The sequence below is a fragment of the Pogona vitticeps genome, chromosome 1 (genome assembly GCF_051106095.1).
Source record: "Pogona vitticeps strain Pit_001003342236 chromosome 1, PviZW2.1, whole genome shotgun sequence".
NCBI lineage: Eukaryota > Metazoa > Chordata > Lepidosauria > Squamata > Agamidae > Pogona > Pogona vitticeps.
In genome coordinates this window covers 196,101,107-196,126,974 of record NC_135783.1, presented here as the reverse complement: position 1 = coordinate 196,126,974, position 25,868 = coordinate 196,101,107, and the positions used below count along the sequence as shown (strand labels likewise).

Here is a 25,868-nt window from a genome sequence, read left to right as displayed (position 1 = left end):
GAAGACTGGCCAGCCAGAAGACTGCCCTTCAACAGATGCTGCCCTCCTCCAAGACCAGTTGGCCAAGATGCCACTCCCCACATGTCATCCGTACCTGAAGAATGGCGGAGCGGGACAAACAGACAGAGACCTCTAGCTACATTTCCATGCTGAGTTGGGCAGGGGCTCCAGAACATCCCAGCCTATAAGGAAGCTCAACAGAGGAGCAAGCTGAAGCCAGAGGACACATTATGGGCAGAAACAAAGGAGAGAGCTTTTAATGACAATCTCAGAATAGTTTCAAAGGAGGCTTCATCATTCAATAGCTCGGCTGCAACATGGAATTTTATGAGGGGACCTGTAGATGCTCTCCCTTTATTTTCAAAAGAGGTATATTCCCTCTTTTCTTCTTACTGCATCATTCTCAGCATCCTCATCTATTAAGGAGGAAAGTGGGAAAACCGCACATTGTCTTTTCGCTAGTAGAATTAATAGCTATCCAGTTGAAATATGCCCTCATCTGTAGGAAAGCAGTAAAGATTCTCTCTCTCTCTCTCTCTCTCTCTATCTCTCTCTCTCTCTCTCTCTCTCACACACACACACACACACACACACACACACACACACACACACACACACATATACCAGCCCACTGTCACTTCTCTTTCCAATGGCCTCAGACTTTTCCATGCATGAACAGGTGAGCATTTCCTCTATTTTTATGCAAGAGATTTCAGAAGAAACTCACATAGAATGTACCAAGTAGCTACTCTGCACAGGGGGTGAACTTTAGTCTATTTTCCTTGAGTCCTGGTTGAGTTCTAGCTATCAACCAACTGACAATGGTTGGGAACTATGCCTTGCCATGGACTATCCCCCAGAGGGGACATCTTGTTTTTCCTTGGACTTTGGATTTTGTTTTGTTCCTCTGGACCAACAAAGGTGCCTCTCTTTTTATATTGGTTGTGATGCTACCTCTGTAGCTTGATGATGTGTTGCCTATATAGCCTTATGTACATATGTAGATAGGTATGCGTTACAAATACTTGTGTGTCATCAAGTTGATTCCAACTTGAAGCAACTCTTCCCATGTCTTTCTAGGTACAGAGTACTCAGAATTGATTGCCCATCCCCTTCTTCCTGAGGCCGTGCAGATTGCCCAAGGCCACATAGGCTGGCTCTTCTCCTGGGAGGCAGCCAGGGGGAATAGAACTCCCAACTTTTGGCTCCACAGCCAGGTGCCTAATTAAAGAGAGTGAAGTCAGAGGGACCTGTTTGTAGCCTCACCCTGAATCTCATATGCTGCCTCTAGCAGGTGTGGCTGGGAGGGGCCTTTCTGGGCTGGGGTGACTGTCAGTCTATCCAGCACTAACCAATTGTTCCCTCCTGCCTCTGAATTCAAACAGAGCCCCACCTCTGTTTTCCTCCCTCTCCATCATCCCTTGGAAGTGGGGAGTCTGTTGAGGCCTATTGCCATCATGTTTGTCAGTTTGCTGTCTGATCTGTTGAACTTCAAATAATGAAACCTTTTATTCTTTCTACTATTAATGTCTCAGAGTGAGTTATTGAGACTGTAAGTGCCAGTTAATGAGAAAATGAGTGGTCTGTTCTGGGGAATTTGAAGCTATTCTACTCTGTGAATCCCTGCACTTCCACTGCACAGCTAGAGAAATTTAAGCAAAATTCAAAACTCTGAAACACTCTCTAAATAGCTGAAATTATGGATAATCTGTCTTGCATTTGAAACAAGCTGTCAGGGTTCAGTAAAAAAAAAGTCACCAGGACCCAGTCCAGAGCAAGACCAAAGGAACAAGTTAGAAACAATCCCTCAGCCTGAGCAGAGACCAGTCAGCTAAGGTTTTGAGTCCAAACAGCAGCCATGTAGAAGGATGATGCGAGTCGTGGTCAGACAGTCCAGGAGTCAAAGCCGGGAGAAACAGTATCAAGACAGCAGGGTCCAAGGATGCAAGGAGAGGCAAGGCAGGCAAAGCAGGAACAACCAAACTAGGCAGACAGGCGAAGCAGGCCAGAAGACTTTTCTTTGTTGCTGAGGCAAGTTCTGGGAGGGAGAACCACTCTTTCAATAGGCCTTCCCTCCAGGTTTCCAGGTGAGCCCCATGAGTGGCCCAGCAGCTGCTACGCAAGCCAGGGCCTGAGTCTGCAAAACACCAGGCCATTCCTAGGTCAGGATGGCCCTGATCCTGCAGCTCCCAGGGTGGTGCGGGTCAGATGCCGACACAAGCCACAGCGCACAAGTTTGCAAAAGCTCAGATTCATGGCAAATTTGCTAGCCTTTCAAGAGTGGCACAACATCTGTCCTCCTGACCCATCTTTGGCTGCACTAGCCAATTCCACCGGCAACCCCTAGAGCGAGCTCTGGCACTGCAATTGTTTTTGACGCCTGCCTGAATTCTTTTTTTTTTAAAGCCAACCTTCTCAAGAAATGATTGCTTCGGCTTCGCAAGGTTATATTTTTGGTGGGATTTTGCTTTTACTTAAAATCTCCTTCCTCACTCTGTGTCTCTTCAAGTGCCACAGGATAATAATTCATATACAGTACTTATGCTGGTAAAGATCACCAAATCTGCAGAGTTTTTCTTTTCCCCCACATTTGAATTGTGCTAAACTTTTAAAAATTGGTGCAGCCCTTAGGGACATCTGCGAAAAATCAGTGTTGTAACAATCCGGATATCAGCCAGTGTCCTTGTATCTCATAGTGCATCCCTGTATTACGTCGCCAAAGAGACTAGCCAGAGACATTTTGCTGCCTGAGGACAATACCCTTTACTCACATTCCATTTACAGAAAAACGGCAGGGTTGCCCGTTTGAATATAACCTCACTGCTGGCAAAGAAAAGCATCCTCCCTGTGCAGCTGGCTGATTTAAGGGATCAGTACAGGCCATGTGACACACGCAGGAGCCCTGGAAGAGCTGAGCTGATGAGTGGTTGAAGAGGAAAACCAGCAGGATGCTGCCATGGCTGCCCCCAGCAGGTACCACCTAAGGAAGCTTGGCTTCAAGGTAATGGCTCCTTGCTGCCAAGGAGCCATTACCTTGATTTTCAACCCAGTCCGAGATGACAGGCAACTTTGGACAGATCTCAGTGCTTCTGAAAAGATGCCAACCTGGTTATGAAATAGCACAGGGGGTGCCAGTATGAATAGCTCAATATGCATCATAAATCAAGATGTCTTGGGGGATAAAAGGTCTTTGAAGAGTGGAGCTCTGTTCCAACAGGGAGGCCTGACGGGCCATTTCTGAGGCTGGAGTGTGCTTCTGTTGGCTTCGACAGGTAACAAAAAACACGAGCCTAAGTCCTAAAACTAAGGGAGTGGAGACCATTTTTAGCAGTGCACAACTCCATTGGTAGGAATGGGCTTTTCTAGATCTCCTTTCCTTGATAACCCTTTCACTGTCCTCAAAGTGCTATGCAGGTGGTTAAGGCTCCCTGGTAACTAGGATAGGCTCTGGTATCAAGGAGAATGGGGAGATCCCTCCCAAATTAGGCAGAAGCATCCCCTTCCTTGCATGGAGTTCAATTCATGGAAGGCATCTCCGTTCAATTTTCCCACTCCCCCCTTAGCCCCTGCACTGCAGCCTACCCAATTCAGTGGCCTCCCTGTCCTTCTTTGATGCATTTTGGAGGGCCGTCCATGTCCAGTTCTGCCCTTCCAGTTGCATGTGTCCAAACCTGGTTCTGATCCACAGACAGCAAGGGACCAAAGTTTAGTCGGGGAAGATAACAGGCAAAATGAAGCTGGCGACAGGGAGGCAGCAAAGAACCTATGTGATGGAAAGAAAGCCTTTAAGTGTTAGTTGGAATCCAATTCTTCTCCTACCTGGCTGTAGGGGATGCCATCTGGAGCTGATTCCAGCAACCTTTGGAGGGCCATAAGCTTCCAACCATTCCCTTTGAGACTGTTGAAATATATTTATATGTGGTACCTCTACATTAAGCGTATGTGCATAGAATTTCTCCACTGAACCACAGATGAATCAATAACCTTCTACCAAGTGGGAAAGTAGCTCGAAAGGACTCCTTTAATCATGAAAGCTGTTCACTACGCTTTGCTTGAAAACCTTGTCCCTTTTTAATGTTGAGGAGAGGTGCTTTCCTATAAAATCAGGACACCATGTAGCACTTGCTAGCCTGGCCTTGGAAGAAGAAAGTCCCGTCTTTCTATGTGCTGCCACTGCAGAAAGAGATGGAAAACTGAAAACATTGACTTGAATCCACAGGTGCTTCAAAAGCCAGGCAGAGCTCCATTCAGGGTTACAGAGCTAGCCCAACTTATGCCAGCAGAGTACCCACTTTATTAAGTTGCTCTAATGCATTCAACATGTAACAGCAGGAGCTGATGGAAAGCATCAAATACTCGGGAAGACTGGTGGGGTGTATGGGAAAGGATAGACATTATGAAGGTCAAATATAGCTCCTGTGTACTAGTAATTGTTCGTTTGGAAATTGCTTTTAAGACATGGTCAAGGTCACAGCGGGGGAGGAACTATTCTCACAAACCAACATCCATTTTCATCTGCTATTCTCTGTACAGAATCCTTCATTGATTTTAGCCAGATGAAGAAAGAGACAAAAATTCCACAAGTGCTGGCTTCTAAAGAAGAGTTGCAGATCAACTTCACAGAATAGATGGAGGTAGGAACCCGCATGAAGGAAAATGTGCACTGTGTCCTTACATGGAGCAACTAAGCCTCCATCTTTGGGAAAACAGACCTCTCCCCACATTATACAATACTGTACTCATAAGATATTGTCAGACAAATTAGCCCAACGTTTTAGGGTTGGCAAATTCATTCATTCATTCATTCATTCATTCATTCATTCATTCATTCATTCATTCATTCATAATATTTATATTCTGCCTTCCTCTTCAAGAGGACCCAACATGGCTTACAGTATTAAAACAAACAATACTAAAAGCTTTTAGAAACCCAATAAATTATTAGAGTATCACAGTGGATACCTGCTGAGGACCACACTCATCCAGAGCTTCATCACGGAGTATTCCTTTGACCTGCTCCTCCACTTCCTGCTCACCCCTGCTTACATGCCTGACCTCTTTTTCTAGCCCAGGAAAATGAGCAAGCAAACAACAGTGAACTGAGGAAGAGAAAACTTCCCTCTGTTTGGGTGTATCTTGGCCAATAACACTCAAAGTCTGAAGCTGATACGTCTATTATGCTTATTCAGGCATTAGAAATTGCATTGAAAGTTCATGACAGCCAATGTGGTTTAACAGACAGAGTGGTAGACTTGGGTTCAGGAGACCTGGGCTCAAATGCCTGCACAGAAATAGAAATTCATGGGGGGTAGGTGGCAAGGACACTTCACCCCAAAATTCCAGGGGGGTACCTCTTCCACAGCCACAAGCTATCTGAGGTGGAGACTCTCCACTTTAAGTTGATTGTGCCTCAACAAGCTACCACATAGTAAGTTACCACTCTTGTTTTCCAGAGTTCTGACTCACATGGGGAGCCTGCCTTCAATCAAAAACATCTACAAATGACATCTGTCCAACTTCTATAACCATTTGCAGATAACTTGCTTTAAGGGAGAAAAAGCTCCAGTAATTACAAAATGTTTATCCTGAGCTGATCTTGAAGAACCGACAAAATAGTATTTAACTTAAATCTACCCTACAAATGTTAGCTAAGACTGGTTTATGAATTACCACAGAGCTGGTGTGGGTCTGTTTGGCGGCGGGGGGGGGGGGGAGAGGAGGTGCCAATCAATCTAACACAGGGATCAGGGAACTTTTTTACCTTTTACCCCCCCAAAAAAAAAATTATATACGCCGACATTACCCACTTGATTTGAAAGGAAGGAAATCGTACATTATTTGGATTCAAAATCTTATTGAATCTATTCAAAATTACTTTAAAAGCTTCAACTGACTTGAAAACTTCAGGTTTTGGAGAAATGATGTTGCTTCATATTGGATATGACAGCATCAATATTGGGGCTCTGCTCATCCTCATTACCCCAGGATTTTCATTTTTACCCCATTTGGGGTAATTTACCCCTGCTCCCTGACCACTGATCTAACAGTATCTGTTTCAGAGGCAGACTGGAAGTTGATTCTGGTCAACTGGAGGGATAGTAGCAAATTCCAAGCAGACCATCTAAAGTCTGTTGTGATTCTTGCAAAGGATGGCTTCCTGATAGACATGGGTCTGATCCAGGAAGGCACTTACTACATTCTTAAGCAAGAGTGCACACTTGCGGACACTTAACCCAGATCGGTTTTGCCTCCTTAAGTTCACGGCCACTTGTTTGGAAATGGAAACACTTTAGTAGACTGTCAAGAGTAATTTTTTAAAATAATATTTTATATGTCTAATCTGATTTACAGAAAACCAATGAAATCTAAAATAAAATTCATTCTTTTGAAAGGACTGGACTCATTGTTATATTCTCTGAGAAACATGGCTTTAATGATGTCCTTTCTCCAAAGACAGACTCTCTCATGAGTCAGAAAATCTTGGGGTTTTCACCCTCTGAGCCCTGGCTCCACTTATACCACTGATGCTGGCCCATCTCAGGCTTAGCCTACGTGAAGCTGACAGGAGGCTGCACCAGCCTAGTGTAGCCTACACTAGCCACCTGGGGTTCTTTAAAGGAAAAAGGCAGCGTAAAATATTTTAAATAAATAAATGAAATAATAAATAAATGAACACCTCCGTGAATCCCCAACTCTGCCCACCATTGACTGCTGCGCCTTCTGCTGTCACAGTGGGCATCTGTCAACACTGAGGCACAGCTTGGATCTATCACAGCAAGGATCCAGGACAGACACATGATCCAGAGAAAGAGAAAGAGTCATTGCCCAAATGATTTGGTACAATCTCCAACAAAGAGAGAGAGAGAGAGAGAATGACGCAAGTACCCCGTTTCTCTGAAAATAAGTCCTAACCTGAAAATAAGCTCTGGTATGATTTTTCAGGATGCTCGTAATATAAGCCCTACCCAAAAAAATGAGCCCTAGTTAAGTGAAACCCCGCCCTCCACCACTGTGTAGCAATCAGAAGAAGAAGACATGGCTGTATTTGAATAAATGTAGATGGTAGTACATGAAAAAAACAAAACATCCCCTGAAAATAAGCCCTAATGTGTTTTTAGAGCAAAAATTAATATAAGACCCTGTCCTATTTTCGGGGAAATACAGTATGTATCATGGAAATTGATGTATAAAAAAAGCAGTGGCACTATCATTTGTCACGCTATTTGTGGTTTGGTATCAACCAGCAGGTACATGGAAATTTATTCCCAAACATTATTTGTCATTGAAAGATAGAAGGCTTGAAAGCTGAAAGCAGATTTGGCAGAAACTACTGAGTGTTCTCACTCCAAAACACTAAACATTCATTTTTAGTGTACAGAAGAGGGTGACATATATTTACCTTTATGTGGTCTTCCTCAATTCACGGTAAACATTTTCTATTTCAGGAGCCTTACATGGATTCAAAGGAATCAATATGACTGAATAACTTCTAAATATCTGTAACTTACAACTCCATAATCTGCACAAATTCTTTCCAGTCCTCCTATGAGTCCACTATTTCTGAAGTTAATATTTCCTTATTATACTTCTCGAGGAAAGGAGAGAAAAGGAGCTCTCTCCAGCTGGAGGGAAAAGATGGAAGAATGTTGGTATGCTTTGCCACATGTTTTAATGGCACCTACTTTTTCCCATTTTTCTGAGAACATTTCTCAGATTTTTCTTTTTCTGATGGCATTACCAGGCAAGAAGCTGGGTAGGTAGAAAGAGAATATCTAGAAGCCCCACTCCCATCTGTGAAGGGTCTGTTCCAGCTGCCGAAGGCATTGGAATTGGTGTTGCCATCGCCAGCAATACAGTTGGGTAGGAGCTACATCCCAAGAGCCATCTCTTGTCCCTACAAGAGTCCTTGTTGCTGTGGCAGGTCCCAGAAACCTGGAAGCCTTACTGGTAGGGGTCAGGCCCCATGGGGTCAGGCTGCGATTCTCCTCCTGTTGGCTCCATCTGTGCCTCCTCTACCTCCAAATCCTTGGTCTCTGGGGGCATGGAGGGTGTGGCGATCAATCCAAGTGTTGTGTCGCTGGCCTTCTCACACACATACCAAAAAACATGCACAAATGCTATGCAAATCTCTTTTATCCACTTTTTTTAAAAATTAAAGTTAAGGGGACTCTTGAGGCCAGGAAGCACTGACATTCACCTCAAACGGGTACTGTGTTAATGGGCCCTGTGAGCCAGGAGGCGAGACGGAGGCCATCCATTCCCACAACGGAAAGAGAGAGTGAAGGGGACTATGGACTGGCAGCTCCCTCAACGAACACTACGGAGGATTCCCTCAAGGGGGCCAAAGGGGAAGAACTGTCCCAGGGCCTAAGAGGGATGTTAGAAAAGGCGGGGAAGGAGGAGGAGGGGGAAAGAGAAAGGGAGGAAATTAAGGGGGTAAAAGAAATGGAAGAGACAAAGAAAGAGATAGAACCGGGAGAAGGGGAAGAGATAAAGGGGGAAGGGGCATGGATCTGGTTGGAAAACCCTTGGGCCCAGGGTGTGGGAAAGAGTAGAGGTACCCAGGGAAGAAGCAGATCATAGAAGAAGAGCAGTGATTCCCCATAACCTTCCTACTGGGGAGAAGCTGAGGTGAAGGATTGGAGAAGGAGACTAAGGGAAGAGAGGGAGAAAGTAGAGCAGGAAATATAAGAGAGGACCGAATGGTGAGTGTGGGAGATGAGGAGGAGGCCAGGGAAATCATGGAACCTGGGGAGAGGACTAAATGGGAGGAATTCTTGGGAGAAGCGTCCGTGCCCCTGTTGCCTGTACTGACGAGGATGACAATAAAGGACTGGATACAGGCTGAGCAACCGGGCCCTTGGAATGCAAGTTTTGGAAATCCTTTCGTTAATGAAGAGTGGAAACCCTTTTCAGCCCAGTTGGAAGGAAAGGAGAAAGACAATGTTCCAATGGAAGTAAATTGTTTATTTGATAGTTCTAGAATAAATGTTTGACCGTTACAACCACGGTCGGTGTCCATGTTTGGGGATCTGGGATCAAGAGAAGAGGGAAGACAACTAGAGAGTCCACACGAACCCTCACAGGATGGAGCAGCAGAAAAAAGCAAAGGGGGGGATGAAAGTACTGGCAGTATGGGTATAGAACATGAATGCACGGACATACACACTCATACACAATGTACATATACATACACATACCCTTCTCTCATAAGTAATTCTTTGCAAACTCCCAAGCATCAACATTTCCAGTCAGTGTTTCACTTGTAAATATATACAGGGAGAAGGAAAGATGGCAGGGCTTAGCAAAGGTTAATTGCAAGGTTAATTTACTGTAACAGCAAGATTAGCTAGAGTTCTGTCAAGGATTATAGGCTGTGCATGTGTCACCTTTGCTTGTCCTCATCCGAGAGCAACTCCAGATGATAATGTGTGTGCCAAGGCACCAAAGGCCTATGCCTTGTTAAGGCCATGCACAGGAAGATGTCCCAGGCGGCAATTTCGACATTTTAATTCTACGTTTCATTTGCTGCGCTGAGAACACGGTGCTTTCAAGAAAAATCTAACATAGCATCAGCAAATAAAAATTTCAATGCATTCTAGTTTGGTCAGTTTTGTTATAAAATTACCAGGCTAGGGCTTCATTAACACTCTCTGAACTTTGGGAATTATGCCCAGTGTAATATGTGGCTTGATGTACAACTCAATCTTGGACCAAAATAACATCTTCTGCAATTGGAAGACAGCCGCCCTCCCCATTTTTGTCCTGGTGAATAGCTTGTAAATAAATACTTCCATCTGTATAGGATGCCGCACCAATGCCCCTATATCTGTAGTCCTCCATGCTTCTAGAAAGCCTTGGAAAAATGCTGAGCGGATCCAGACATTTCTCTTTCATTTCTCTGCAAGCTGCCATTGCCCGCCATGTCAATCCCTCATTATCAAGTTAAATATCATTGCAACGCATTCCTGTTGTTGGCCTGAGCAAATACATTGTTCTGCCTCAGAGAATCCTGGTCAAAAGAGGAACTGATCATTGTTCCCCTTCCCCACCCAAAGAAATTTTATTGCAGTATTATATACTTCTGATTTTCTCACAAAATTAGTCTGGAAAACATCTGGGCAAGCAATGCATTGTGCAGATAGCATGCACCTATCCATAATCTCAGCAATACAAGAGAACAAGAGCCTGTCAGTCTTTACAAGTAGCTGAGAAAACGTCAGCCACAGGGGTCCCAGAATCACTCATGGCAAGGATCAGAAATGCAAACGGGTGGATCTCCTGTCTCCAACAGCAAGGTTGGTGGGGTGGTAAATCAGAAGTAGTGGTGAATAGATGACTCAGAGGGGTCCCAAGACCACTATGACCACCATGGCGTACCAGCCCTGGTAGGTGCCTTGGTGCCCGATTTCCTACTGTAGCAAAGAGCAAGGCAGGACAGCAGCGGCCAGGACTCCCTCAAACAGTTTGTTCCATGGGAGCCTGTTCAGACTGAGAGACAGATCTGGGTGGCAGGGCTGGCTGGTGCCCATTATCACTGGCAGAGCAGAAAACAGGGCCACCAGTGATGGGCAGAGTCAGGAACAAAGGCTGAGTAGGTTTTTGTTACAGACACCCAGAGAGCTGCTGAGCGCCTCCCATCTTGCTCTGACTTAAGGTGCTTAGAGCTTCCTCAGAATGAGACATGTCGAGAGACTTAGCCATGGTGATCCCTCCTGCCCAGAACTATGAGCGCTCAGGAGGGCAGCTGACAAATAAGTAGAAACCTGAGCTCGCTAGTGCTATACAGGGCCCAGGCTCAGGGTTTGTGTGCCCCTGGACCCCTCCTTTGCTCCTGACCCTTGAAAGACAGGACCTCTTTCAGCTTCTTCTGAAGGACAGAGAGAAATGTTTACATCAACATGCTTTCAGAACCATCTGCAGTTCTCTCACACGTACAGATTAATAATTAAGCATACAGAAGCAAAAGCCAAAAAAAAAAAAAAATGGAGTCCTGTATTTATACAAACAGAAGTGTTTTTAGTGAACTGCTATGTACATACACAGCTGCCTGAGGCAAAGCACCAAGATGCCGAACTCCCTCTCTCCATGTGGAGGTGCATGGGGGCCCAAGTTCATTTGCACACCTGATATAGGAACTTTTCCAGTCCTCTTTGATTGTAGGAAAACAGTAAGTAGAACCCCCCCCCCAATCCATGGAATTAGTATCTGCTGATTCATTTATCCACTGCTTGAAAATACTACAGTAAATTAAAAAAACCCTCAGAAATACCGTGTTTCCCCGAAAATAAGACAGGGTATTTTGCTCCAAAAAGAAATGCTTTAGGGCTTATTTTCGGGGGATTTTTTTTCATGTACAACAACCTACATTTATTCAAATACAGTCATGTCATCTTCTAGTTCAGGGGTGTCCAACCTTTCACCTTCCCTGGGCCACATTAGAAGATGAAAATTTGGTTTGGGCCGCACATACATTTGGTTTGGGCCACATGGGGGGGCAACCCTAGCCGTCCTCCACAGCCCCGCTCCAAGCGCGCTTACCGGCAGCTGCGATCTCAAGACAGCAGAGGCTGCCAGCTTCGACTTTGGCAACTTTATGGGGCCGGGTGGGGGTCCACCTATTGACGGGGATGGCACAATGCAGTCACACAGCCCCCCTCTCCCCTCCCCTCCCACTCCTTCCCTCTCCCCCCCCCACCGTTGTGACATGCCCCGGCCACATTCCGGCTGCAAGCGCTGGCAGTGTAACTTGAAACTTTGGAATTTCTTTAAAAATAAAAAATTGCACAGGGCCACATTACGAGCTGACCTGGGCCGCATGCGGCCCTTGGGCCGCGGGTTGGACAAGCCTGTTCTAGTAAGTGCACAATGGTGGAGGATGGGCTTACACTTAACTAGGGCTTATTTTTGGGGTACGGCTTATATTACGAGCATCCTGAAAAATCATACTAGGGCTTATTATTTTCAGGTTAGGTCTTATTTTCATGGAAAACGGGGTATGTATGGATATATATTTACTAGAAGGAGCTAGAGACCATGCAATGTATTGTGTTTGATGCTTCCATGTTTTTGGCATCTGCAGGGGGGCGGCTTGGAACCTACTGTAATAATAAATTAAATAACAAACAATTTGTGGCTTTCCCTTGCCTTGCAAATCAGATACACACCTCTTTCTGTCCACTGGTAATGCTGATCCTACCGTTTCTTCCATTCTTTCGTCTACTTAAAAAAGCAGAACCCTTCGAGAACATGGACAGATTTTTGTCTAGTTTCATCTCATGATAAGCACCTTCCCATGTTGTTTAATTCATTTGACAGAGTCAGAAGGGGGAAAAAAAGATACCCAAAACAGTTTCTGACAATTGCTGATATACAAGTATAATTTAGTCTCCTTCCTGATGTGCTTATTTTCTTTTCTGCTTATAAATACTTTGTCTTATTTTAAGCAGCTTTGTTTACTTATGTTTTCTGGGCCAGGACGCAGTTTCCTATTCTGAAAGGATCGAATTTGTTGACTAGACATAAAATTGTTTTGAAAGATTCTGGGAAATTGGCCATGTTTGGTACGCTGCCATTGAAAGTTTAAAAAAAAAGTGGGAACACTGTTTGCCCATCATTGCTGCTTGGAAATCAATTCCAGCCAAATTGTATTATAAAATTGTATACTCAAACAAAATTTAGAGTTCAAATTGACTACACACACACACACACACACACACACACACACACACACACACACACACACACACACACACACACACACACACACACACACACACACACACACACACACACACACACACACACACACACACACACACACACAAAATATCAACAACCTGGAACCATGTGAATTATTAAAAGTTATCTCTGGGTATTACTCTTGAATTTCATATTCAGAGAGAATGTTTATCAATACAGGATAATTAGGTAAATAAATAGGTAGGTGTGGCGTTCACCCTCGTGCCCCCTTGCTTGACCGTCAAGACTCAGAGCACACGAAGCCAATCAATTCCCTCTTTACACTGCTGCCACCAGGTAATCACTAAATCACCATTACTTCAGGAAGATGAAGATTTAGGTCCACACTTCAAGGTCTTTTAAACAGAACTTTTGTTTATTGATTACCGAAATTGAAATTTATCAAAATTATCATATGTGGTGGTCATGTGGAGTAGCGAAAAAATATTGGAAAAAAGTACATGCTATGTTACAACAAATTTTGCTCTGTAAGGTGCCACTAATCCCAGAATTGTTTTTACTAAGTATGATACCCGATAATATAGATAAGTCAAAGGAACACATAATTATATACATTATTACGGCAGCCAGAATTATGTATGCTAGAAATTGGAAAAGTTCGACGGTACCGAATCAAGAAGATCTTATTGAAAAGATACGGGAAATAGCCGAAATGGATATCCTATCAGAAGTTATGAAAGACCAACCTTCGCAAAAAGCAACAGAAAGATGGGACTTATTCAACAAATGGACTAAATCAACAGGCAGTAGCTGAACAATATATATGGAAATGAGAACAGTATATACAAGGCAGAAAAGAGTAAATAGAATGACTCAAAATTTGACATGGCAATAGGTATAGATTGGATATTAGTATGTAATTGTCTACCCTCTTCCTCATAAATCCCAACTCCCCCTTTCCCTTGTCACCCCCATGCTAAAAAATAAAAAATATTATATAAAAAAAAGAAATTGAAATTGATTCATGAATATCTTCTTTAGGTAAATTTATTATTAACCACCACCTTCTGTTTAGGATAACACACTCCTAACTTTAATCACACCTCAGAATTCCCCAGACTCCACACTCTAACTGCTTCTCTCTCACATACTCCACTCCAACTCTCTGACTGACTCTCAGGCTCCGCCTCTTATAAGATCTCTCTTGGCTCCTCCTCTCAGCAACATGAATACAGTGGTGCCCCGCATAGCGACATTAATCCGTTCCGGATTAATCGTTTCTATCTGGAAACATCGCAATGCGGGGGGGGGGGAATCCCATAGAAACGCATTAAACTTTGTTTAATGCGTTCCTATGGGCTGAAAACTCACCGTTATGCGAAGATCCTCCATAGCGCCGCCATTTTCGCCGCCTCGGTAAGCGGGGAAATCACGCAAAAATGGTTGCGGCGACCATTTTGGGCACCCAGCGGCCACTTTGGAACCGCCGATCAGCTGTTCCACAAACATCGCAGTGCGAAGACTGGTAAGCGAAACGCTTACCGATCATCGCAATGTGTTCTTTAGGCTATTAAAACATTGCAATGTGATCGCATTAGCGATCCCAATAAATAGATCGCTATGCAGATTTGTCGTTAAACGGTGTGCTCGTTATGCGAGGCACCACTATATAGATGAACAATTAACATACTAAAACATGAACCATTGACAAAATAAAGGGAAACGCTACAGAAGGTAAGTGAGATAACTAAATATCTAGAATCCAAAGTGCCCCACTCCCTTTAAAAAAACAATCTGGACTGCCTACAGATTTTAAGGCATTTTTTCATTAGACACTTTCAAGTGATGCTTCTGGAAAATGTCTGTTCCTAACTCAATTTTTTTTTTTTAAGAAATAGATTCCTCTTCCTTGAAGGGCAGCTGGCTGCAGCTGTTCACAGTGCAATCCACTATATTTCTGTTCAGAAGTCATTCAATGGGGCTTCCCTCTAGGTAAATACAAGAAGGTGAAATGTAGCCATACCTTCTCTTCTGTAAATTTGCATAACATAGCAATTCTGTTTCTCCCTTTCATGTCAAATTAAAACGCATTGCCAGTTTTCCAAAGGAAGCTACAATTTTTTTAAAATGAAACTCACCATAAAGCTTTGAGTGCTGCTTCAGCAATGTTTGGTTCCTGGTCACATTCCAACACTTAAACTAAGTGGGCAGCCTTAATTAAATGGAAGCCGCTCTCTTTCCTTCTGGGCCAGAATATGGTCCTGAATCTCTCTCTCTCTCTCTCTCTCTCTCTCTCTCTCTCTCTCTCTCTCTCTCTCTCACACACACACACACACACACACACACACACACACACACACACACACACACACACACGCACACACACACAAAGAGCACCTAAGATGTCTTGCCAACACTGCTGCTTTCTCCCTTACAAGTACAGTACAGTACTTAACATTTTCTACAACTCCTATTCAGATAGACATATTTTATTAAGGCTGAATAAACGATTGACTGAAAATAATGCAACACAACATAGGAATGATCCTGACCCTGATTTTGATCCCTTTCAATCAAGTTCTCCAACAGACAAAACAAAATGACAAGCAAAAATTAGCGAAATCCCAATTTATCTTCACTATTTTCAAAGGGCTTGAAAATGCTTTAACTCAGGGTGCAGTTACACTGATGAAATAAATTAGATGATGGATTGGGGTTTTAAAATTCAGTTTGAAGTCTCATGGTAGTCATGTAGTTTTCGTGTTAGTGTGTGTGTGTGTCCTCTGGGGAATACATTTACAGTATTCTGTTTTTAAGTTGTGTTGTTTATCAACCTAGGGGACTACATGGGCTTTTATAATCATTGTATTTGATTCTAATTTTGTCCTGAGCCTGCCCACCCTTGCACTGGATACCTCTCACTAGCTGCTGCTGCAGTGTTGTTGTTGTTGTTGTTGTTGTTGTTGTTGTTGTTGTTGTTGTTGTTGTTGTTGTTGTTGTTGTTTCTTGTAATCTGAAATAGTGCTAGAACAGAATGACAGGGAAAAATTATAACAGAGTTTCCCTACAGCCAGACACATGGATACAGACAGAAAGACAGACACGCGTGCGTACACACACACAGAGTGGGTGGAGAAGGAGTGAGTGGCAAACCCCACAGACATAATTTATATGGGCAGAGGCATTGATATATATCAAACTGATTCAAATTAAATCAATTTCACATCTGAGTTAAAATAAACTACCCTCTGGCAGAAGAGTCACATACCTCGTTTCCAATGAAAATGTGCATTGTGTAGTCACCTTTTTGAAAATTGATTTAAAACATGCTAAACCTGATTCACATATGGGATTTCCCCCCCTAGTGTAACTACACTCAAAATTGGAGGCAACTTAATGATACATACCTAACAACAAAGCTAACCTGAAATTAATGGCCAGTCATACTCCTGAGTACTTCCTTAAGTGCTGATACTATGAACAAATGCATGGTCACCCCACACCAGATCGAAAGGCCTGCCTCCTCCCATCTCTCACTGCCATAACAGGCTGGAGTTAGCTCATTCCACTGAGGTCAAGCCCATGACTGGAAAACAAGGCTATTAAAACTGGGAAGTGGGGGGGGGGAAACTTTGCATATGTTTTAAATGGTCTTAAATCCAAACATCTCTGCTGACTGAGAGTGTGCATCAGATGATCTAACTCAGTCTGATCCCACTTTTCGTGCATCCCAGTGCTAAACACTCATGGGGAATGCTTGCACCAATTGTTTAGCATTGGTTTACTGCAGGGTTCTCCAAAGCAAATCCAGAATATTTTGCTCAGTGAAGGAAAGGATAGAACGTGATGAATACTGGCTCATCCCTGCCTTAATAAGGAAGCAGAAAGTCTTGGCATGTTGCACACATCATTTCTCTCTGTCCTTTTAAGAGTAGAAGAAAGAGATAGCCGATTGCTGAAGAGCCAGTTTGTGTAGATATTCCATCCCAGTACAGTTCAATTTAAGGAACAAAGAGGGTTTTATAGGGAACACTTTTCTTTTTTTCTTAGAGCCAAGTCTTTGTTTCTGGAGTTGTGTATCTCAGTGTGGGGATAAAGTACAGGACGTGACTGATTTATTCCTCACTAAAACTGTGCTCATGAATGGCCCAGAAGTGGAGTGTCTTCTGCTTAAAATTAATACTTAAAGAAAATACAAGATACTAGATAAAATACAAGAAGCCTTGTGGTTAAACTGCAGTGCTGCAGTAAAGACTCTGCTCACAACCTGAGTTCAATTCCTAGGTCAGGTAGCTGCTGGCTCAAGGATGACTCAGGCTTCGTTCCTCTCAAGGTCAGTAAAATGAGTAGCAAGCTTGCTGTGAGGGTAATGTGTACCCTGCATAATTAAACCACAAACTGCTCAGAGAGTGTTTAAAGCACTGTGGGGCACTCATAGAAGCAGCACACGTTGCTCTCTATATAGCCACTCTGTAAGAGAAAGCCAGCATGGCCCTGTGGCAGATATTTTAATTGTTTTATCTTTTTATTGTATTTTAATTGTTGTAAGCCGCCCAGAGACCTTTGGGTAGAGTGGACGGCATATAAATAAATAAATAAATAAATAAATAAATAAATAAATAAATAAATAAATAAATAAAATAAAATAAAATAAAATAAAATATGATACTTAGACTGGGAAGGACCTGTTTAAATCATTACTCAATAAGTTTAGTGTGTGTGCTTCAGCTGGTTGCTCTCCCATAACTTGACTTACTTTGCAAGCAAACAGTCACCTGTGCATGCCACCTACCAAAAAAGGACCAAAGGCATGGTCTGATACGAGTTGGGCACGACTAAACGACGATACGTGGTAAATCGATTGCCCTCATCCTTAAATGCTTCTTTAAAAGAAACAAAACACTGAATATGTTTAAGAGCAGAGCTGATGGACAAAGGGTGCATTTTTTTCAAGTGATGGAAGAAACATATAACTTTTTATAACTGTGTTTCTCAGCAGCTTTCTAGAAGCATCTTGACATTTGTGCCCTTCTGCAAACATTGTTTACTCTCCTAACCGAAGGTGGTACGTGGTAAATCCAATGCCAAGTTTCGCTCTTGGCGAAAACCCCACACAAACTCTGCTAACTTCACTGGATGTCTCTGAGAGGAACACGGGTTAGCCTTTATTGCTAAAATTTAGCTTTACCGAACATAAACATTCAATGATTAACTGTATCCCTCTGGTGTGCAGTCTTTTAACGTTCATTCCCCCCGTACTAATTCGAGCAGATCAGACAAGTATTAAGTTAACCAACAGCTCCTTTTCAAAGTTTGGGTCCTGTTTGTCCCTTGCAAGAACATGAGTGTTCATTTTTTTTAGAAAGAAAAGGGAAAAGGAAACATCGCCCGGAGCGTAGTTGTGTGGGTACTTACGTCAGAAAGTAGTTAATGTTGTTTACACCTAATCTTTTGAATATGGAAATATGTGGCTTATTGAATTTGCAGGTCCAGGTTTCATTCAGGGAAAAATCAATGGTTGCTTTAGTGGATTCGTCAGAATGGAATATTCTTTAAAGTTGGGGCTTGTTCGTACACACCACTGGTAATTTTTTTAGGATGTTTCAAGCGCTGTTCAGGGATCTCAACGCCGGCAACGATAACTGCACCAGCCCATTGTTAAGAACAGGAATGGCGAAACGGTGGTCCTCCCTGTATTAGGGAACTACTAATTCCATGCTATCACTTCATACTGCTCCTCACTTGTGACCAGACTGGCTAGGGCTAATGGGACCTGGAGTCCAATGACAAGTCGAGGGCCTGTCCCAGAGGCCTATTTTGTGTACAGGTCAGTGTACGATGACTCACATCGGTGCAACAGATGGCTCCTTCCAGTCATCATGCCGTGACTGGATTTGGTGCAATATTCCGTGTCCATGCAGAGCGGCTTCATTTTAATAGAGCAAGTTAGAAGAGCAACAGCCCATGGGGGACAATTGGTTGCATTACCTCCTGATCCTTCACAGAAAGGAACTCTGCTGGGTCAGACCACAGGCCTATCTAGTCTACTGTTCTGTTCCTATAGGGGCCTCCTGCAAAGCCCACAGACAAGCACCAGGCTGCAGACTGGGGGTTTGGGACCCCTGACCTCTAAAGGATTACCTTCTTCCATATGAGCCTGCCCGTCTTCTGTGGTTCTTAACCTTTTTGAAAGAAATGCCCCCTTGAGCCATTGAGGAAGTTATCATTGCCCCCCCTCCCCACGGTGATGATATCTCATTTATTTATTTATTTATTTATTTATTTATTTATTTATTTATTTATTTATTTATTTATTTATTTAGACACTTAAATCCAATGACCCCTGAAAACAAAATTCAATTCCAAGAGAATGAAATGCCCCAAAAAAGTAATATTTAATAATTTAGTTGCTAGTGAATTTTAAGATGCTAAAAGAAATATAAAAAGGGCATAAAAACAAACCGCAATGTAGGAACTAAAAATTTCAAGACAAAAACTCTGAAACTAAATTAAGATTGAAGGAAAATATATATTCATGCACATTGTAAAAAGGCTGCAGCCATCTTCACAGGTTTGGCTTGCTACAGCGCCCCCTACCGCCCCCTTCTGCTCCAGCATCCCCACGCCGCCCCTTTTCGTTCTACTGCCCCCTTAAAAATGAAATCGTCCCCTGGGGGGCATTATCGCCCACATTAAGAACCACTGTTCTAAGATCAGGCCAGGAGGCCCTTCTGAAGGTGCCATCCCTGAAAGAGGTGAGGGGGACGGCATGCCGAATTAAGGGCCTTCTCGGTTGTTGCCCCCCAACTTTGGAATGCCCTCCCTATAGAGATCTGCCTGGCTCTGACACTTTTGGCTTTTCGGTGCCAGGTAAAGACCTTTCTGTTTAGCCAGCATTTTAATTAAATAGTATCCTTTAGCTGGCCGTATGAGCAGCAGGATTAATTAATGAGAAATTGACTGTTTTAATATTGGGTATTATTATACAGTATTGGGTATCATTTTAATGGTTGTTAATGTGGTTCTAAAATTTTTAATATTGCTGTACGCCGTTCAGAGACCATTGGTAATGATGTGGCTAAAAAATATTGTAAATAAATGAATGAATGAATGAATGAATGAATGAATGAATGAATGAATGAATGAATGAATGAATGAATAAACAAACAAACAAACAAACAAATAATTACTTCCTTTTTTCAGTTTCTGAGTGTGTGGGAATAAACAACTCTTTCATTAGTGGCCATCTGCCATGGACAGTGGTGCCATCCCTTTTTGGACAGGCAGATTTGCACAACAGGATACTGGCCCATGAAAGAGAACAGTGGTAGATCAGGACAAACAAAAGGAAGAGCTTCTTCCTATGCCAGACAGTTACTCAATGGAATTATTTGTTTCCTCAAGATGTGATGAAAGGGGTAGCAGGAGTAACAGATACATTCATAGGAGAGAAGGTTATTAAGGGCTGCTTGTATGGAGGCGATATGTAAGCACCAAAATGCCTTTGAACATCACTTGCTGGAGAACAGCCTTGGGTGAGAGCTATTGCTTTCATGACTCACTGGTGGGCCACCCAGAGAGGCAACTGGTGGGCCATTATAAGAAACAGGATGCTCTACTAGTTAGGACTCACCCATCCCTGATTTTGGGTTACTTGTATGAATTTATGGCACCCATTTAATGCACATTGTTTCAACCGAATAAATGAGAGTAGCAACAAGAACAACCGTTGGCGTCTTAGTCATTTTCTTTATACAGAAGCTCCTGGTCAGAGATACAGATAGTCTTTTTTACATGTCACTCAATCTGCTCAATCCCCTTCAACTTCATTTTTTTCCATTTTAGAGGTGAGAGCTTTATTAGCAATAGTATCCCAGCGTGCTGTCATGACAATGAAACATAACCAGATGGACAACTTGGAAATATTCCTTCTTTTGGACCACAACACCCAGAATGTCCAGGCAGGGGCCATGTCAGCTGAGGGATTCTGGGAGCTGTAGTCCAAAACCAGAGCTTTCCAAAGTGTAGCTCCTTCCCCATCAGCTGGGGAATAGAACCTTCTGTCCTTTCTACTGCCATTGCCAGTAATTCACCTACGCACATCATTGTGTATTATAGAAATTATGCAGTCTCTTTCCAAAGAACCTGCCAACCAGCCCTCAAATTATTGCAGTCTTCAGATCCATACCACTTCCTGGATGTAGACAGCATTTAAAACCAGAGAATGGCATACTCTTCTGGATGTTGTTCATTCGGGAGAGGCCTGTAGACGTCCTTTGTCCCTGAGCCTGCTCACCTCAAACTCCTGTACGACAACCATTCCTCCCCAAACACAAATCATCTCTAATCCCGCTAATCCCTTGTGATCTCTCACACTGGCCATGCTTCGTTGTCACATTAAGAGAGGATTCCTGGCTTAATAACTGCAATGTGAATTAAATGTTGGAAGAATGAGGTAACATTAGTTCCTTTGGTTTCAGTGGCTCTAATCTAATTATAATTGAATCTGGCTCCAACCTTCTTCCCTTAAACCTCATTCACATGGATAAAAAGAGCTTGTATTGTATGAATTATGGGGTATTTTATGGCCCTTGAGAATTCCAATGCACAAAGGGTTAGCAGCAGAGCTAAGGTGAGGCTCAGGGTTCAATTCAGGCCTCCAGGATTTTCTGAATTCACTGGTGTTTCTGTGTTTCTGAATTCACTGATGTTTCCTCCCCACTCCACAGCCTCATGGGACTGAGCGACTGCCAACCAGCCTATATGACTTCTTCTTCTTGGGCATCATGGTTTTGTCAAACTGGAATGCGGCCATTTTTGTCCCAATGTAAAATTGACTGGAGGAGGAAAAGTACCCCAGTGGTCAAATGCTATTTTGTGCCGTTTGCTTTTTGTCTGTAAAGAATTACTGGATAGCTTAGTGCTTTTGTCATTTCGCTGAGGAGCCAGAAGTTGGGAGTTCGATTCCCCCCATCTGTGCCTCCTTGACTTGGGCTGGATTGATGATCCACAAGGCCCCTTCCAGCTCTGCAGTTCTAAGATAATTGACACAAATAAATAAATATATTACTGTACAGGGCCAAGAGCTGAACATGGGTGGGGGACATTGTTTACAAGTTTATAAGTGACAATATCACAGAATGCTTCCTTTGAGGGCATAGTTCTGTGTGGCTTCTGGAAAACATGGTAATGAGAGAATGAAATGTCCTGCTCTGGTATGTGAGAGATATGGTGCCATAAGGTCTTCTGTGATTTCATCTGTGTAAAAAGCAGAAATAGATCAAATTGCAAGTGTTTTCCACAACTACATTTGGTGAGCCCCCATGTTTTCCCCACGACTACATGTCTCTGTCCGCTCTATCTCAGATCGATTTTGCTGACAGCTTGTTGAGCCATACGGGCATCCTTCTTTTTATAGGCCTTTTTACTTGATTGGATTTCATGGGTGCACGCACCCGTGAGTGTACGTACTGTGCAAACCGTTCTCAGAATTTGTTTAAGGAAGGCCAGATCCAGCCACAAGGAGTTTGACAAGGTTATTTAAACTGTGCTATGTGACCCCTCTCATTTCTGAGCAAATGCCATCTTTTTAAAAGCAAACATTGACTCTGAGTTCATCAAGTGAAATGGGGGGGGGGGGAACCAGTCCAAGAGCAAAAACAACTAGGCTTTATAGCAAAGCTTTTAAAGAAGTGATCTTTTAAAAGATAAGAATCTAAGTTTAAAGTATTTATAGGTGAAATTCCAACAGTAAATCACTATTAAAATGGGCACGTTGAATCAGTGGAACTTGCAGGGGTGTTGATTCACCAAATCCCCAGTGATTCCAATGGGCCTACCCCAGTTGTGATGCACTAGTGATTTCAGCTACAGAATGCAATTTATTGTCACCTAGGTATTGGCTCTCCCAAAAATTGGTTACACCATTCTACGTTCTCAGTTAATTAAGGTCACAGTGGTTGGATTTTGCCTGATATGCTTGCATAGACTAACACGGCTACCTCTTCTAGAACATCCCTCAGCAGTGCTCCAGTCAGCTTTTATGGGGGCTTGCCTGCTCTTCTGCATCATTTTAGTGCTATATCACTTTGAAATGTTGGAAGAAAGGAAGAAAGAAAGAGAGAGAGAGAGAGAGAGAGAGAGAGAAAGAAAGGAAGGAAGGAAGGAAGGAAGGAAGGAAGGAAGGAAGGAAGGAAGAAAGAAAGAAAGAAAGAAAGAAAGAAAGAAAGAAAGAAAGAAAGAAAGAAAGAAAGAAAGAAAGAAAGAAAGAAAGAAAGAAAGAAAGATCAGCAGCTCAACATTTCAGTTTTTTGGGCATGACATAGAGCTCCATCATGGCTAAGTAAACACTGCAAACCAGGCATGGTGGTGGTGGTGGTGATAAAAGGCAACCACTGAAATAAACATGATTTAAATTGTGAATGTAGTCTATGACATCAGTACAGCACTTAAAAAAAAAAAACCCACTGGATTAAAAGTTGCCCCAAGGGAAGACACAGATTCAAGTATGACGTGACTTTAAATCAGTTAGTTTTCTTATTTTCTTGCGTGTTTGCTCTGTATTGCCCTGGCTTTAGATTCTTATTTATTGTTTGCTCCACATACTTTGGTGTTCATTTTGAAACCTTTTGCCCATTTCACTATTTTTTTTAAAAAAAAAATTAATTGTCTGTATTTTTGGCTAAAAAGGATTTGTGGTATTTAAAACCTGCCCATGCCTTGACCTACTATCAGGGGCCTGTATGTTTTGTGGGTGTGTTAGCAGATCTACCTTGCAGGATTGGTGTGAGAGTCAAAGCACTTCAGCTTGTGCATTTTTGGAAACTTGGTGGAAGCACTGCTGAGCTGAGTCAGACTAGAGTTTTGGGAGATTATCCGGACAGGTAGATTCCCCCAGTCATCACCACATCTCACTCTCCTGGCTTCATTCACTCCAGGAACAGCAGGGTAGTGTGGCTAAATGGTTGCAGTAGGAGTCCCTTAACCCAGTAGTCCATGACACAAGGTAAGAGAATTTGGGTCAGGCTTTCTTTCCTGTTGTAGGAAAACTTCACCAACCTAGATTCCCCCTATATTTGTATTTCTTCCAGAGAGGTGAAGCTGCAGAGTTTTACCTCTGTCAGCATTGCACATGACATCTGAATTTTCCCACTAAAGATGCCAGTGGCAGAAGCATTTAATACTGAACTCTCTCTGACCATGCTTCTCACCTATAAAAGACTGCTGAAAATACAGTTGTGCTCATCATTATCAATGTGGAAAATCCTTGAGCAATGTTGCTGTTGTTTTTAATCTTGTAAAATGTGGTGAAGTACTGCCTATGTGGTACTGAATGGGCAACTCTGCTCTTAGTAACAGCTTCAGAGTAAGGAAATAACAAGAATTCCTCATTGCCATTAGCTAGATATTAGCCTAATTATACAGGAATATGATACCCATAGGAGCAACAAAATTTCCCCCAGGAACAACATTATGAAACAACGTAGTGTCACATCTGGAAGCTGTTCTGTCCAAAATTATGGAGGGTCTGCTAGGCTACTGAAAATATAAAAACAAACTTCGCTCTCTCACACACACACGCACGTGCACACCCCAAATTCAGTTTCAAAGGGCACTTTTAGCTCACTTAAGACAAATGAGCAAATAGCAACTTTTGCTCCCCAAATCAAGAGACATAGTCTTTGAGCCAGTCAAGTGATTTTGGTATCTTAAGAAAGACAACCCCATAAACATATCTTCTTGTTCCTGGCACCACCACCACCTCAAGAGCAAATTGAATAAATCAGAATGTGCTGTCCCTTCAAAACATGCACAAAATCTGCTGCTGGAGCCAGCACTTTTGTTTGCCAAGTGGTAGGGCCGGACCTGAGATCAACAAAGATATCTGGGCAAACAGTTAAGCTGAGCACTAGGGGTAATGAGGAAAGACTGGCCAGAATCCTGTGGGTTATCTGTTATCAGGGAAGGTGCACTGATTTAAACTCCAGTGGCAAATTGCTGCTAATTTACAAATTGCAACTTGTATGCCGTGTCACATATCAACCCATGCAACTGGGGCACAGTAAGAAATACAAGGACTTTATTATTATTATTATTATTATTATTATTATTATTATTATTATTATTATTATTATTATTATTATTATTATTATTATTAGTAGTAGTAGTAGTAGTAGTAGTAGTAGTAGTAGTAGTAGTAGTAGTAGTAGTAAGGCACAACGTAAGTGCAATACTTGGACTCTCACCAAAAATTGAGAAATTATTAAATGTTATTACGAGGCAAACCCAACAGCCCGTGATTTTCCAAAAACTAATGATGGAATTTTGGAAAAGGAAACACCAAAGTAGTGACATAACTGAACAACAGTTAATGGACCAGAGAAGGTTTATCATCTGGAGTAAATGTTTTCAGAATTGGAACTGCGAGAACTAGAAAAGGTGGCAAAATCAACACAGAACAATGACCATAATATGGAAGACAAATGGAGGGTAGAGGTAAACACAATAGTGGAAGAAAACGTATGAGTAGAAGAACAACTTATGGAAAAACCCAGAAATTATGAATTGTCAGAACGGCAAACATCACTGAGGGAAAAACAGTAATCCATATTAGCCAGATCACAGAAAGACAAAGGCTCCCCAATCTACACTAATTACAAAGTAAACCAGTAAAAGATCTACTGAATGATGCAAATGCTGTCATCAGAACAATCCCAACCAACATGCTAAAGGAAACAAATGAGTTCATGTATAGCACAGCTACCACAATAACAATGGAACTTGGTTATAATATTTTAAAAAACCCAGAAAACTCCTGGCACTCCAAAATGGAAACTTCGGCTGGAAAGAAAAATAAACAAATTACGTGCAGACATTAGCAACTTAAAACTCTTGAAAGATTCCAAACTTAAAAATGAAAGAGTAAAAGCCAGACTATGCAAAATATATGACCTCGAAAGGAAAACAATCCTTGAAATGATGGAAGAATTAAAATAGCAGGTGACAGCTACAGCAAAGAAAATTGAAAGATATGATGGACGCTTGAAACAATATAGAGAAAACACACAATTTTGAAATAACCAACAACTGTTCTATACATCACTAGGAGAAAACGCAGAGCAAAAGACATTAGGCCCATGTAAAGATGATGCACTAACATTTTGGAA

At 42.4% G+C, this 25,868-nt stretch overlaps 1 protein-coding gene across 6 annotated transcripts in view; it reads right to left on the bottom strand.

The window, feature by feature from the left end:
- PDE1A (phosphodiesterase 1A) overlaps positions 1-25,868 on the bottom strand; it is a 252,850-nt gene that overhangs the window by 74,486 nt on the left and 152,496 nt on the right. The window contains exon 1 of one of the 6 annotated variants that reach the window (XM_020807777.3): positions 4,963-5,065. The exons of the other annotated variants lie outside the window; for them this stretch is intronic. Within the exon in view, the coding sequence (XP_020663436.3) occupies positions 4,963-4,994 (32 nt within the window). The 5' untranslated portion in view covers positions 4,995-5,065. Of the gene's footprint in view, positions 1-4,962; positions 5,066-25,868 lie in introns of those variants that run through there. 6 annotated transcript variants of the gene reach the window in all.